Source organism: Gavialis gangeticus, unplaced genomic scaffold (assembly GCF_001723915.1).
Source record: "Gavialis gangeticus isolate Ggan-Ray unplaced genomic scaffold, GavGan_comp1, whole genome shotgun sequence".
In the NCBI taxonomy this organism is placed as follows: domain Eukaryota; kingdom Metazoa; phylum Chordata; order Crocodylia; family Gavialidae; genus Gavialis; species Gavialis gangeticus.
In genome coordinates, this window is record NW_017728985.1 from 37,692 (window position 1) to 54,074 (window position 16,383).

At 47.7% G+C, this 16,383-nt stretch overlaps 1 protein-coding gene across 3 annotated transcripts in view; it reads right to left on the reverse strand.

Moving 5' to 3' along the window:
• Nucleotides 1–3,188: 3,188 nt before the first annotated feature.
• Nucleotides 3,189–16,383, reverse strand: part of LOC109295241 — a 38,978-nt gene continuing 25,783 nt past the window's right edge. Inside the window, exons 1-2 of one of the 3 annotated variants that reach the window (XM_019513993.1) lie at nucleotides 8,701–8,806; nucleotides 3,189–5,637 (exon numbers count right to left, since the gene is read on the reverse strand). In XM_019513993.1, the coding sequence (XP_019369538.1) occupies nucleotides 4,291–5,592 (1,302 nt within the window). In that variant the 5' untranslated portion in view covers nucleotides 5,593–5,637; nucleotides 8,701–8,806 and the 3' untranslated portion in view covers nucleotides 3,189–4,290. Of the gene's footprint in view, nucleotides 5,638–7,368; nucleotides 7,506–8,700; nucleotides 8,807–16,383 lie in introns of those variants that run through there. The other 2 variants (XM_019514002.1, XM_019513984.1) reach the window with 2 other exon arrangements.

The window sequence follows — 16,383 nt, forward strand, 5'->3', positions numbered from 1 at the left end:
AGTTCCCCATTGTGTAAGTGTGCTGCTGGTTCCTACTGCCCAAGTGCAGCACCCTGCACTTGTCCGTATTGAAACGCATCCTGTTCCTGTTAGCCCACCCCTGTAACCTATGCAGATCCCTCTGCAGTCTCTCACTCCCTGCTAGCGTGCTCACCTCCCCGCTCTTGCTCTTCCCAAAGCTGCCAGAAAGCTGTAGGCAGGCTTTGATTCTCCTCTCCCCACCAGCGTTGTAAACCTTAGCCACCGAGCCCATCACCAAAATTAATTAATTTGCTGGTGGAATACATGAGTAACTAACAAAACCAAGACAGCGCTGCAGGAACTGATCTCCTGCAGGGTGCTGAATCAGCACAAATGAATGCCCTGTTTTTCTGAGGGCACCTACCAGAGCCCAGACTTGTCAGCTGCAGTACAGTATCTACCAGCAGCCCCACGGTCTTGCTCCTTGTGGGTAAAGGAAAAAGATCACTCTTGTACAGAAGTGATGTTTCCTTTTTCTCCTCCCACAACATTCATAGTTTCATAGTTTCTAGGCTCGGAAGGGACCTGAGCAGATCATCTAGTCCAACCCCCTGCCATGGCAGGAAGAGCACTGGGGTCAAATGACCCCAGTAAGGTGGTCATCCAACCTCCTCTTAAAAACCCCCAGGGTGGGAGCCTGCACCACCTCACTTGGAAGCTGGTTCCAGACCCTAGCCGCCCTGACCGTGAAGTAGCGCCTCCTGATGTCCAACTTAAACCTTCCCTCCGCCAGCTTGTGACCATTGTTCCTGGTCACTCCTTGCGGCGCTCGGGGGAACAGGGACTCCCCCAGCGCCTGCTGATCCCCCCTAACCAGTTTATAACAGGCCACAAGATCCCCCCTCAGCCTTCTCTTTTGAAGGCTGAACAGGTTCAGGTCCCGCAACCTTTCCTCATAGGACCTACCCTGCTGTCCCTTGATCATACGAGTGGCCCTCCTCTGGACCCTCTCGATGCTGTCCACATCCCTCTTAAAGTGCGGCGCCCAGAACTGGACGCAGTACTCCAGCTGCGGCCTGACCAGTGCCGCATAGAGGGGGAGGATCACCTCCTTGGACCTGCTCGAGATGCATCTGTGGATGCACGACAAGGTGCAGTTGGCCTTCCTAGCCGCCTCCCCACATTGCCGACTCATGTTCATCTTGGAGTCAATAATGACTCCCAGATCCTTTTCCACCTCCGTGCTGACAAGAGGGGAGTTCCCCAGCCTGTATGTGTGGTGCCGATTGTTCCTCCCCAGGTGCATCACCTTACACTTGTCCGTGTTAAACCCCATCCTGTTCTCCTCCGCCCATCCTTGTAACCTATCTAGGTCTAACTGTAGCCTGTTGCTCCCCTCTATTGTGCCCACATCCCCCCACATCTTAGTGTCATCAGCAAACTTGAACAGGGTGCTTTGCACCCCCTCGTCCAAATCACTGATGAAGATATTGAACAGTGCAGGCCCAAGGACCGAGCCCTGTGGGACCCCACTTCCCACGTCCTTCCAGGTCGAGAAGGACCCATCCACTACCACCCTCTGGGTGCGACTCTCTAACCAGTTGGCGACCCATTGGACTGTATGGGTGTCTACGCCACAGTCCCCCAGCTTCCTAATGAGAATGGGGTGAGAGACAGTATCAAAAGCCTTCCTGAAGTCTAGGAAAACTATATCCACTGCCACCCCTGCATCCAATGATTTAGTGACCTGGTCGTAAAAGGCCACCAGGTTGGTCTGACAGGACCTGCCGCTGATGAACCCGTGCTGGTTGCCCCTGAGCATGCCGTTCCCTGCTGGCCCCTCCTGGATGTGTGCCAGAATAATTTTCTCGAACAGCTTGCCCAGGATCGAGGTAAGGCTGACTGGCCTGTAGTTCCCCGGGTCCTCTTTCCTCCCCTTTTTGAAGATGGGAACCACGTTGGCCCTCTTCCAGTCCTCCAGCACCTCTCCAGAGCACCACGAGTGTTCATAAAGCCGTGCCAGGGGACTTGCAATGACCCCAGCCAGTTCCTTCAGGACTCTAGGGTGAAGATCATCCGGGCCGGCTGACTTAAAAATGTCCAGCCCCTCCAGAAGCTCCCTAACTAAATCCTCACTCACTCTAGGCCCAGGTGAGCCTCCCCTGGGGCCCAAAGGGGGCCCAGCAGGGAGGTGGCAGTTCTGGTCCTTACTGAGGAAGACAGAGGCAAAGAAGTTATTAAATATGTTGGCTTTGTCGTCTGGCGTGACAACCAGATTCCCCATCTTGTCCTGCAAGGGCCCCACATTTCCTGGGGCCTTCTTTCTACTCCCTATGTACTTAAAAAAGGACTTCTTGTTGTCCTTAATCCGGGAAGCCAGCCCCTGTTCCATCTCTGCCTTGGCCTTCCTAACCATCCCCCTACATCCCCGAGCAACTGCTGAATAGTCCTCCTTAGTGATGACCCCTCCTTTCCATTGGGAGTAAGCCTCCTTTTTGGCAAGGAGACATTCCCGGATGTTTTTAGTGAGCCATGGAGGCTTATATGCTCTCCTGCCCCCTTTGACCCTCCTGGGGATTACCTTCCTCTGGGCTTGGAGGATCGTCTCCTTAAGGAGCGACCACTCCCCTTGGACACCCGGCTCCGCTCCCCTCTGAGACTTCAGCGCTTCTCCAACTATCCTCCTTAGCTCGTTGAAGTTTGCCCTCAGTGACTGTCCCCGCTCTGGTCAGCCTCTGCAGTGCCTTCCTGCTTCTGCTCCAGGACAAATGGGACTTCCTGGGCGTCTGAGCTGCGGTGGGGTTGTCCTGTCCTCCGATGCATTCCAGTCAATAGGGGACCTGTCCTCACACTCTTCTGCAACTGCTCTGAGCCCTCGCTTGTCACCAAGTACACCTTAGAAAGAAGCACTGCTTACCTGACAACTTAAAAAATAGCTCTTCAGCCATGGATCCATCACAAGCTCCGTCATACCCTTGATTGCCAACGTCTGTCATGGCTGACCATCACACCGACTGCCGTTCTCATTTGGTGTAATGTAGCTCCACAGCTAACCTCCTGTGTCTGTTGGAATGCACTAGCATCAGAAATTAAGATACCTGCTGTCTTCTGCTTGGACAAACAGACTCAGGTGCAGTTTACATCTGTTCCACGTGTCTAGATAGTTTCTCATAGCTTTGGTGGGTGTAATTTTCATTGATAACTTTTGAATTCCTGTTTATTCTGTGCTATTGACTCTACCACAGGTTCTTGGAAGAGATCTTCACACACAGCTACAATGGCCTCAGCTTAACATGAGATTTTTGCAGTGCCTTGGCCGAGTCTCTCTCTCCCTGTCAAAGGATTGCCTTGGCTCCCCTTGGCACAGCATCACACCGAGGGCTCACGTTGCACTGCTTAGTTATTACTCCCACCATGTCCTTTTCTGAGTTGCTGCTTTTCAGGGTACGGCTTGTGTCCCTTGTTCCTAGTTGGCTGACCTTGCCTTCGGGCTGCAGTCGCATGTTTTGTTTAAAAGGACAGTGTTTACAGTCACTCAAACTGATCTGTAGGACTGCCCTTACACCTCTTCACCATTCTGATAATAGCTCTGCTATCCACATAGTTTTTCAATAGCATTTCTAAAAAACACAAATGGAAATGTTGAATAGCCTCAGGCTGAGTCCTGATCCCACTTCCGAGATGATTCCCTGTCAGCAGTTACTTTGATGTGTGTTAATATACTCTTTGGTATTGCACAGTGCTAAATTTCCAATCCAGAATACTGTGCAGTGCAAGTGACAGACTCATAGAGAAGTGGGGTGGAAGGGACCTCCAGAATTCACATCTAGTCCAATCCCCCACATGAGACAGGATCAGCCCTGTCCCTATCCCATTATTTACAAAACACGAAGATATTACATCTATGCCATTACCTTTATCAACAAACACAGGAAACCACAAAAAATGAAATCAGATTCATGTGACAAGATACATTTACCATAAAACCATTTTGACAGGCAATATGATGCCTAATTTTTAATTCTTTATTAATTACCATATCTGTTTTTCCATTACTTGCCTGACCAAAAAGCTGACAACTTATAATAGAGCACTCATTGGAGTGATAAGAATCTTTGTATTGGATGGTGTTTCCTTACAAAATCACAAATGCTTCAGCTCATGATGACTGAATTTATCCTTTTTATCCCAGATGCTCAAGGAATGTTCTCCCAGGTCCTCATGACTGAATATGAATATTCACATGTACCTTAATCAAGGTCATCTCCACAATGTTGTTCTCAGCATCCTATGCTGCCAGTCTTTCCCCTTGATGGCTCCAGTGTTGCCCTAAAACACAGTTTGCAGTAGCACGTTGTTAACATTCAAGATTAAGGAGGAGTTGTATTTCCAGAGCGTCGTATCCCATATCAGCGATTCTCTGGGAAGCTTCCCTTGAAGCGGTACCCGGCAGTGGTAAACAAGGGCGATGTCCAAAGGAACGTTGACACTGTCAGTGTAGGCCCTCAGGACAGAGTGGACTGAAGTCTGAATCACCTTCCTTGGATTAACTATCATTTTCCTAGGGTTGAGGACATCTTTCCGGTCAGGCTCCCTGTGCATATGCTGCAGGATGTTCACTCCGGGCACAGCACCCCATGACGAAGTGTCGATCTTGTCCGTGGAGGTGACAGTGAACACAGTGTTGGGGAAGATGTGATTCTCAAAGAGGAAAACACCAGTTTCTGGATTCTGCTCCTGAAGGCTCCTCATCATGGTTTTCCAATCCGGGTGCTTTGCGGGCAGAATAATTTCATCGATATCATTGAGCAGCACAAACCTGCTCCGGTACATGTTGCGATACACACAGTCATTGAGAGCGGTGATTTGTCCGTAGTAACCAATGTGTGTCCCATCCTTCGGGAAACGCCAGTGAGGAGACACCTTGAGGTGGGAGGTGATTGGCCAGGGAACGACCTCGACGGTTCCTTCTGCAATATAAAAGGCCAGGATGCTCTCCATCAGGGGGCTGCAGCTGTTCTTGTAGATCATCACTCTCTGGGCCCCAAGAATTTTGTACATCTCCATACTCTGGATAAATTGTAAGACGTTGTTGTAGTTTCCAAACATGGTTGAGATGCACACGGTGAAGTCAGCAGAAAAGGACTCAGCCTTGCGGTTCTTTATTTCAAATCTGGGCAGCTGCTCAATATTTCCATTAGGGAATGAGTGAATTGACACGTAGCTCGGATCACAGGTGCGGGGTTCTGCACAGAGCAGGTCCGCTGCACCGTAAGGGAAGTCAAATCGATCCGAATGGACATCAATGTCTGCCCTAGATACGTGTGTTTCCCCATCAGGCTGGCAGCAGAACGAGCAGTAAAGTGCCGTCACCTCCTCGTGGTGAACAATCGCAATCACTCGGGTGATTTTGCTCTCTCTGTTATCAAAGTACGGGGCTACGATAAAGGTTCTGTTATCCTCCAAGGCTGTGATTGTACTATTGGTAGCTTCCCATTTATAGCAATTACCTTTCTTTATTTCGATTTTTGTTAGAAATCTGTCAATATACATCCAGCTTTTAAAGATAGTCATTAGTAAAATGCAGAGAAGAAAGCAGAGAGCAGCATAATATTTTCTCGCACCAATCATCTCAGACCAGTGCCGTCAACTTTCTTCCAGGGTTCTAAAAACAACCTGTATGCGAGAAGAAAATAGGTTCAGGTTATTGATCATCATAACAGGCCTGGGTTTTTTTTCAACTTTTATTATCACTATTATTATGAGGAGAAACTCCTCTTGGCATGACACACATATAGTCACCCGAGATACAGGGTTAGTGGGAGGATGTGACCTCTGAGAACAGGATCAGCGTCAGTAACTGCAGAGGAACAGCAGGACGCTCCGACATGGAAGGAATGGAAATATTCTGGACCTGGCCATTTTTTAAAGGGAAGATTGAACATAAATTCTGGAGACTGACATATGTTTACTGTCACTTTTCTGAACTGGTAAAAAGATTAGTTATCTACTACTCAATACGGTTCTGGTCTCTCTCTCTCTCTCACACCCCTTCAGGGTTTTTAACACAAACAAACCCACAAGTTTTTAAAAATAAAGAAGTGTTTAGTTGCCACACAAGGAGAAATCATTAAATACAGACTCAGCAGGCAGCTGCAAGCACTGTCATACCAGTTCAGGGTGATTTACTGAGAGACAGCTGCAGTCAATGACAGTTTCACGTGATCTTTCTGGACGCAAGACTTACTAGGTTCCTTTACCTTACTATCAGAAAGGCCTTTGACAAAGACGCCTGTGTTAAACTACACCATTTTCTCTGTTTGAGCAGTTTGCTACAGTGAGCACTTCTGTATTTTATGTTAGATGCTTATCCGATAAAATGCAGGAGCCTGGGAGCAAGATCCAGCACCCAATACCCTCCTTCTTTCAGTGACAACAAGCCCAAAGGCACAGGGAGGAAGGGTTCCCACCCACTGGGGCAGCTCATAAGTCAGGTCATTCTTGCCAGGATGAAAATGCTAAGAGAACAGCACTGCCTAGCCTGTGTGTGGTTGGCACTGCAGGATGCCACAAGAGCAATAACAATGTCTTTGTGGGGGCTTCAGGACACACACTGTACCCCTGCAAGACCGGCCTTTCCTGTTCACTCAACCTAACATCTAGAAGAAGGATGGGCTACAAAGCCCTTGGCAACCTTATGCAACCCCACAGCGCAGAGCTTTTGATCCGACTGCCCTGCCTCCTGCCCCTCCCCCCTTGATCTAATCAAAATGCATCAACATTTTTCTGTTTTCTATGCTAAAGAATCAGCACTGCAATAATTACACCTCTCTCTACCCCCCAGTTCTTCTAGCATCACACTGGAAGCAGCCCTAAGAAATTACTTTTCCTGCCTGTGAAACTGTAGTCTTTAACATCCTCCTGGGTCCTCTTCTGCATGTTTTGGTTTTGTTTTTATCAAAAAGGAAGAGCTCTGGTACAACACAAAAGACAGCGTCACTACTACTGTTATTTTACTGGTCCTCCCTTCATAAAAATAGCACTAGCTTGTTTTTAAAGTCTTACCTAAATGAACAACCCAGCCTGCAAAACAGCTTTGCCAAACATCTCTACATGCACTTTACAAGAATAAATGGTAGGCTCTTACAAGGCTCATCATTTGCAATTTGTGAAGAGGGTATTACATTTAAGGCACAGTGCAAGGTGCTTCTTTGCAGACAGAATTTATAATACAAATAACTCATAGAAACAAAAAACATTTCTATCTATATTTCCTTTTGAAACAGTAAGGGTTGGGGTGACCACATGCACTAATATCCTTCCTCTTTCCTCTACAGCACAAACACAGCATCTTGTCACCCTTACACTACATCCTCCCCACCCACTGTTTTCTGTGCTGCACCTCACCTCTTTGGCTGTAATCTCTGTCAGTGCCCAGGGTAGGAAGTATGTGGCTGACCAGTGCTACAGCAAACAAGCAAATAGCTGCTCTGCACTCACCGAGCACTGGGTGGCTGAAATACAGAGCTGCTCTCTGCCATCCCTGACCCCTTGACAACCCATCTTGTTACTATAGCTGGAAAGCAGAGATAGCCGTTGCTTCTGACTCATGCTTTTGCAATTCTGTCCCTGGAGGAGCCGACACCGGGAAGTCTAACTGATATGGTCAAGGAGGACTCTGGCCCCTGCTGGAGACAAACACCAGGTTTCGGTCCCAAACCCCCTTGCCCACCTGTAGTGAGAACAAGCTGGTGGCAGCTGAATGACACTTCTGGCAAGTACCTGGACAGCTTGGATAAAAGTGAACAGGAAAGAGTAGGAGAATAATTCACATCTGAGAGCACCGCAGACAGCCGCTCTTGGCTTCACCCAGATGCGTCTGTGCTGAAGCACTGACATCTTCTCTCTACTAGGGACCTACACTTTTAAGTGCAAAAGTAGGTTTACAGCACTGGCAAGGAGCTGCCCTGATGGGGCAGTAGTGCTTCCTCCTGCCATAGGACAGCCTGCTGCCTGGCTTAGTGTCACTGCTTTCCTAGTCTTCCCCCCATGTTTCCTGGAGCCAGCTGCTCCTGCTGGGGGGCCTGTGGGTTTCTCTCCCAACGCTAGCAGCACAGTGCAAACAGGCGCTGGTGCCAGCTGCAGAACAGGGTCTCCCCAGTGCTGGCACAGTCAAAGCTGTGTTCTAATTAGAATAAGCAGGAGCAGTAATTTCCAATCCAATCCCCTCCCCCAACTCCCAATCAGCATTCGGGGCCATTGTCCTCACAGGCCGCCCCCCCCCCCGTGCTACTGCAAAGTTAGGGCATTCGCTCTGCCCTGGGCTATCAGGAAGCACCACAATTTTCAGGACAATTGAAGTATATACAAGGATCTAAATGTACTTTGAAAAAAATCAGCCATTACACAAAGCCATAGGCAGTTTTAACTACAGTCACTAACATTTCTTCACAATATCTGCAAAATATTTTCTTTCCAATTTAAGAACGAAAGGGGACAAATCAAAATGAAAACAAACAAAAATTGCTAAGAGTTCATAGATTTCATAGACATTAGGGCTGGAAGGGACCCCGGAGGATCACTGAGTCCAGCCCCCCGCCCCAGGCGCAGGAAGTCAGCAGGGATCATAGGACCCCAGCAAGATACTCATCCAAATGTCTCTTGAAGGCGATCAAAGTGGGAGTTGAGTGGATGATCAAATCCACAGTGACCTTGTGAGAGGTTTCCTGCTTGACTTACCACTTTTCTTCCCTGGGACGACACTCAGGGTCTCTCTGGTTCCTGAAAGACTGCAGAGAAAAGATACGAGAGAAGCGGGAAATCTAAACTTTGTCTAGCCCTGATAAGCTTGAACCACTTCTGCCATAAGGAGGAAGTGCGTGGCTCTCAGCAGACTGACATCTCTGCCAGCCTCTCAAGAGTGACTGTGAGACGAGCCAACGTGATGACGTGCGAGCACGAGTCAATGGGCCTACCTCAGACCCTGCAAGAAGCTCTGCCTCACGCAACTACGTCACCTTCTCAACAAGGTGTAAAAGGGCTGTGCAAAGTGCTCTTGTGTTTGCACAGTGGCTCCATGCCTACGGCAGCCTCACCAAAGCAAAGCCCTTGGTTCCACTTTTATAAACCACGGACCCCGATCATGCCCTCAGTAGCAACCCCTGCTTGCGCAAGTGCACAGAGTGAATGGGGCTGTCCAAAGGGTAGACAAGACCACAGCTTGGGTGGCAGTCCCTCCAGCACTAACAGCAGCACTTGATATGCAGAGTCCTCCAGCCCTTTCAGCTCTGGGCGGTTTTAACAAACAAAGATTATATCCTACCCTGAGATCCGACATGGGAGTCAGTGCAGGACAAATGTGCAGTTACTTCCTGAACTCAACCACACAGCAGACCTCAGGCTTTTACTGCTTTGCACCTGACCATGTTACACAACAGCCTTCATAAACCAGGCCATCTCATGTGCGAAAGAAGCACTGACGGGTCTCTGAAGGGAAGTGAAGGTTTGACCATATGGGCAGAGGGCTACTGTTTTAAAGCCCATTCCCCAGCATGGTTCATTTTGTGCTGTGGCTGGTTTCAGCGAGGCATGCCCATAACTACTATGGCCATCTCCAGTCACAGCCCTAACGTCTACCAGTCTCAGACCAACACAGGAAGAATTTCTGAAGCTCCTCAGTGTTGAATCACTTGCAGATGCTATTACAAGGGTGATATGAATATCTATACTATCACGTACAAGCCAGTGTGAGTCATTATGGAAAACTGCCCTAGTTTCTGTGACTAATGATTTAAAAAACCCCAGAGAACAAGGTAATAGGAAGCACAAATAAGAATTGGTAGTTTCCAAGAGCACTTGAAAGGGAAGTTAGATTCTCTTTTTTGTTTAAGAATACATTACTTTTTAATCACCATAGTAGCAAAAAAAGAAAGATGTATTTCCATGAGCAAAAGTGAACCAAAATACAAATGCCTTTTACAATAAACACAGGTGTTTCTGACAAATCCTTTAGACTTTTTCCAAGATTTATCTTAGAGGTACCCTACAGATTTTAAATGAGTGCTAATGTCTTTCACAGGATAATTATTTTTAATATAATCCTTGGGGAAATACTTCTGATAAAATGTCAAACTATATCAAATATTTGATACCAATCTCTGAACATTTTATTAAGTAATAAACCTTAGAGACCCCGACATACCTATTTGGTAATACATTACAGGAAAAGCAAGAAAAATAAATGCATTTACAGTTACGTTATTAAAATTCTGAATTAGTGAGTCATTTTTACATTACAGTATTAAGGTCTATATTAAATTCGTACTGTCCTAAGTCTTTCCAATAAGGAAAAGACTAAGGAAAAACTTCTTCACAGTTCATGACACCAGACCCTGGAATAGACTGCCAGCGGGGGCGGTGCAGGCACCTGCCCTGGAGACCTTCAGAAGGAGACTGGATGCGCACCGTGCCTCAGTTATTTGACCCCTGCAGTCTTTCCTCCCCAGAGCAGGGGCTGGACCCAATGATCATCCAAGGTCTCTTCCAGCCCTAAACTTCTGTGAATCTGTGAATACTGTTTCATCTAACTGTCATTTTAGTTATTTAAACAGTGTGAACTTATTTCAGTGACTGAAAAGAGCTGTTAGGATTACAACTTGTGTGTGCACAAAACTGCATTTAGGCTTATTTTTCAGCACTTACATTTATTGCATTTTTCATATTACTCCAAATGATATATTGTTACTCAACACAGAACATATAGAAAAATCAAATTAACTACTTTTCCTTCCAAAATAAACTGTGGAGAAAGACACCCAAAAATTCATATTAGATCCAACGGGGAAAAGATTGTTAAACAGTGACTATAAAACTACAGTACAACAGAATTAGAAATATTATGCCTAGAATACAATTACCCATAATAACTTCTGTCTTTATACCTGAACGATTTTAACAAAGTACCTCTAATGTATATAGTATAAAACTCATAATTATTAAATAAACACATCTCTGAAATAACGTATAAATTTTCTGGGGGAGACACAAATCATTATTTACTTTAATTGGAACAGATAATTCACCTGGAATTCATACAGCCCAAGACAGGTCTCCCATAAAATGGGAGCAGTAAACTGAAGGTACCAGTCAGACTCATGTTTAGACTACAGTGGATTACACCTTACCCTGTGGTGAGATTTAAATTTATCTCAAAGAAGAGTTAAAATTATAGCCCAAGCTTTCTTACAAAAGGGAATTACTTGAAAATAAAATAAACAAGAACATATTATCTGTAATTTGTTCTGTTCTGCAGGAAGAGGTTTTGACATTGTAATGTCGAAGAAAACCAAGCTGATTGCTTAAAGGAAGGGTTTTACAGCAGGGATCAGCAATGTTTTGGGCCAAGTGCCAAAACAACTGGTAAGCTGGACTTGGGGTGCCAGGGCTGGATGGTGGAGGAGCTGTGAGGGGCCCGATCCCTGTCATGGCAACACAGCCCTGGCCCCTTCCCTGCTCTGCTCCCCGAGGTGTGCGTGCAGCTGCTGCTGCCATGGAGCTGGACTGGGGCTTCAGAGCCTGGTGCAGCCAGTTGCAGCCTCCAAGCTGCCTGGCACTGGGCAGCTGCTGCTGGTTGTGGAGCCCAGGCTGCTTGCAGCAGGGCTTGCAGCCTCCTGGTCTCCTGGCACAAGCAGCCTGGGCTCCACGACCAGCAGCGGCTGCCCAGAGCCTGAGCTGGCTGTGGCATGCCAAGCAAAATGGCCTCACATGCCACGCTCTGGCGTGCGTGCTGGGGGCCGACCCCTGTTTTACAGGATTCAGGAGGACAAGGGTCTAGAACACCGGTCACCTCCGAGCCTCCCGGTGCAATGGCTAAGCCATGACACACACTAGACTTGTACAGCTGTCCAATTGCCTTCCAATACCCAAAGGGTGACCAGGACCATACCAGCTGACAGAAGCAGTTACTGGTTACACTAGCCATGATGCTACATTGCACCTGATGCAGCTGCTAAAAAAAAACATTGCTATAAGAGAAATCTCATGAAAAAAGAAGACTAAAAGAAAGTCAATCTTTTCTGTCCGTGGGATTTATCAGAACAAAAGAAGCTCTTATAAATAACGCTTTTAAAGTCAGTGGTGACTCATAGGGAGTACACAGGGGGTGCACGTGTGTGACGGCCAGAACTAGAGGGATTAATAAGCAATGAATATGTGCTTCTTGGAGGCATTTGGTATTTTGCCTAACAGGTAATATTAGCTAATATAAAGCTTGTAAGTTCGTAACCTGCAAATGTAACTTGTCTGTCATAAGTTTAACCAAAATGATAAAACTAACTGTTTGTATTAATTGTGGAACTGACTGGGCCCCAAAGGTGAAGCAGTAGCTGCAAGATTAGCTGACAGTTTGTGCTCAGGGTTCAGCCTTGACAATAAAAACTGGATCCAACCGCCTGGCACACCCAACACATTCCAGGAAAGCACATCCCAAGAAAGCATATTCAGAGAAACCTAAAAAGGGTTGGGGCTTAAGTGGAGTAATGTCAATTTCAAACCTAAAGATGCTGTGTTGTAATTTGCTTAATGGATAAACCCGAGTCTGGGTAGTAACCTTTTATGATAATTGTTAACACCTTTCAATCCCATAGGGTAAGAGCTATAGGGCAAGATTGTGAGTGGCTCTAAATTAGCATAAGACTAGGTATAAAAAGTGCATGCGTCAGGTTACCAGCAGGAAGGAGGGAACAGAACAGTCATTGCTGTTCCAAGCCCAGACCCCGGACTCCTGGTGTGACTGAGGATCAGATCCTGATCAAGGGACCTCCCCCAGTAATCCCTTTGACAGCGTCAATCGGGGATGCCCGACTTCGCTGGAATCACTTGGCGCATGCCTGGCATTGGGGGACTATTGATAAGTTGCCAACCCATGTCTGTCTATCTGTTGTTTTGAACAGCCCCTCGCAGTGCCCAGTTGTCCTGCGACAGAAACGATCCATCTATCTGTTGTTATTATTTACTATTAGCTCTTTATTACTGCATTATCTGCTTATCGCATTGATCTTTCTGTTAACTGTTGTGTGTGTAAACTATAATAAATTTGCCTTTGCTTCACTCCCAGCTTTGCCTCCTTGATCTGAAACTGAATGGAGCAGCCCAGTGGCTGTTACCCTCACAGTGCCCAGTTGGCCTGCGATAGAACTGATACACTCACAGTGCTCAGCTGGTCTGTGTCACACATGCATCCCCTGAGAGCACCGGTGCACCCCCTAACAGGCTGCACTTGCTGCTTAGGTAATGGGCAGAGGGGAGCACTGGTGCCCCCCCCCCCATGAGCACTGGCCAGGGAGTGGGAGCACTGTGGCCTCTTTGCAATCAGCCGTGGGGGCCTCTGAGTAGACAGACTTCTAATGAACAGCCTTTTATCCTGCAGCCATTTCCCTTGATGTTCATAATTTTGTTTGATCTACAATAAAGCAGAGTCAGCAATATCCCGAAAGGCAGACAGTGCTGTATACAGTCCTGCTGATCACAAGGTAAGGGTAATACTTTACTTTGCTGCTGCATCAAATCAATGCCCCCATATATCATTTCAGGGAATTGTGCTGTCGGAAGGGCTGTTTCTTGGATGCGAATGGAGTCCTCCTCCTTCAAGCTCCTTTTGTAAGATTGGGGCAAAAACTACAGTATCATGGTCAAGGCTAGGGACAAACATAACACATAAACCAGTTTAAGTGATCAGAAACTGGTTTAAACCTAGAACAAAACAGATGTTCAGTGCACATAAATCAGCTTGAAAATGGCTGAAACTGGTTTGAGGTAAACCTGGTTGAATGTAGTATCAGACTTAAATTATTTGTGTCAAACTGGTTTATGCAATGTCTGTCCCAGACCCCTTCCTGGTTTAAGTTAAACCAGACTCCCCCAGCATCCAGGCATGCTCTCTGGGCTGGACAGAGCTGTCTGCTCCACAGCAGAGCTGGCCCCTCCCCTCTGCTCCTGGCTGCATCTCTGACAGAGTCTGCAAGCATCTGCCTGGCTTCCCCCTCCTTCCCCACTCCCCTCACCACTCCCTGTTAAGCAGGGATTTCCCCGTTCCCTCTGCCTTACACAGACACCTCTCAGCATTAGCTAGCAGACTGCATGCTGACTATAGTCTGTGCTGTGGGAGACAGGACAAAGGCAGACAAGACTGTCCACTTAGGGCTTTTTGGAACTAATCAACAGGTAGCTGGTAAGTCCCTCCATTCCTTCCGTGGAAAAAGTGGTTTAAGAAGAGCTTGAACTAACAGAGAGAAGCTTTTGTTTTCTTTATTTTATTAATGGGCTGATAAACACTTAGTAAGGGGTGATAAACACTGTATTATCAACTCCCTGCTGGGCTGCTGGGGGGCAGGGATGGGACAAGGTACCCCTCCCTAATCAGAGCACCCTGCCAGGGCCTGGCCATGCCCCGCTTCAGGTCAGCACTGTAGAAGGGAAGGGAGGGCTGCGTTAGTGCCCCTTGGCTTCTAGCATGAGCCACTGCAGGCATGTACCTGCATTTCTGGGATCTCAGTGTAGTTACAAACTGGTTCAGCCTTGCCAGGTTAGATGAATCTGCAAAGATTGAAGCAATTAAGGTTCAGGCTTTGTGACTGTCTATCCATAGCCCAAATGGCAGTTTACACAGCAGGGACATAAAAATCAATTAGAAGGCAGGGTAGTTTTACATCTTATAGACTAGCCAAAGTGGATATATATCTAGAACTAGCTTTTGTGAGCTGTAACACACAACATCAGATACTGTGGAAAAACGTGCAGAAAGCAGAGTATAGAGAGAGAGAAATTAGAATACAAAAGACAAGTGTGGGGGACAGGGGCAATGCTGGGAGAGAGAGAAGCAGACAAACATTAGGAGGGGCAGGCTGAAGTGCTCTGGGTTAGAATACAGGGGGGGTCGTGGGGAAAGGGACTTAATGGTGGGGGGCCTACTACAGACCACCCAACCAAGGGGAAGAGCTGGACCACAAATTTGTGGGTCAGCTTGCGGAGGCACTTAAGGCAAGGGATGTAGTTGTCATAGGTGATCTAAACTACCCGGACATCTGCTGGGAAGAGCAGTCAGCCAGGTCTGACCGCTCATGTAGGTTCCTTGCTGAGATACAGGACCTCCATCTAACCCAGGAAGTGCACAGCCCCACCAGGGGAAATGCCTTGTTGGACCTGGTGCTGGCCACAGGTGATGACCTGGTGAGGGGGCTGCGGGTGCTCGACCACCTGGGCGACAGCGCTCATCGCCTGCTGGAGTTCACCACCCAATGCAGGGTGTCAAGGGCCTGCAGCAAAGCAGTAGCCCTCGACTTCAAGAGGGCCGACTTCAATGAGTTGAGGAGATTGGTAGGAGAGGCACTGGGGTCCTGGAGGTAGGGGAACAGGGTGTCCAAGATGAGTAGTCGTTCTTTAAGGAGACGATCCTCCGAGCCCAAGGGGTGACAATCCCAATGCAAGTCAAGGGGGGCAAGAGTTTTCAAAAGCCCCCATGGCTCACTGAAGGCATTCAGGAGCACCTAAAAGCCAAAAAGGAGGTGTACACCCAGTGGAAGGGAAGGGCTATCACCAAAGAGGAGTATACCTCCATCACTCCCGTCTGTAGGGGGGCTGTTAGGAAAGCTAAGGCAGATACAGAATTAGGGCTAGCGTCAAGGATTGAGGACAACAAAATGTCCTTTTTTAAATACATAAGGTGTATGAAGAAGGCCCTGGGTAATGTGGGGCCCCTGCAGGATACGCTTGGCAATCTGGTGGTTGCACCAGAGGAAAAGACAGACCTTTTTAACAATTTCTTTGCCTCCATTTTTTTGTGCAGGGACCGGGACTCCCCCACTGGGATTCAGGATGGACCCAGGAGAGACTCCGCCAGGCCTAGAGTCAGGGAGGACCATGTTAAGGAACTTCTGGAGGGGTTGGACATGTTTAAATCAGCAGGTCCAGATGCTCTCCACCAAAAGGTGTTGAGGGAATTGGCAGGGGTCATTGCAGGACCCCTGGCACAGCTGTACGAGCACTCGTGGTGCTCTGGTGTGGTGCCAGATGACTGGAAGGCCAATGTGGTCCCCATTTTCAAAAAAGGGAGGAGGGAGGACCCGGGCAACTATAAGCCCATTAGTCTTACTTCGATCCTGGGGAAGCTCTTTAAGAAGATTATCCAGGAGCGCATCTGGGTAGGACCGGCGGGGGGGACGATGCTCAGGGACAACCAACATGGGTTCATTAGGGGCAGGTCCTGTCAGACCAACCTGGTTGCCTTTTACGATCAGGTCACAACATCCTTGGATGCAGGTGTCACGGTGGACGCAGTCTTTCTGGACTTTAGGAAGGCCTTTGACACTGTCTCTCACCCTGTTCTCATTAAAAAGCTAGGGGACTGTGGCACTGATGCCTACAGAG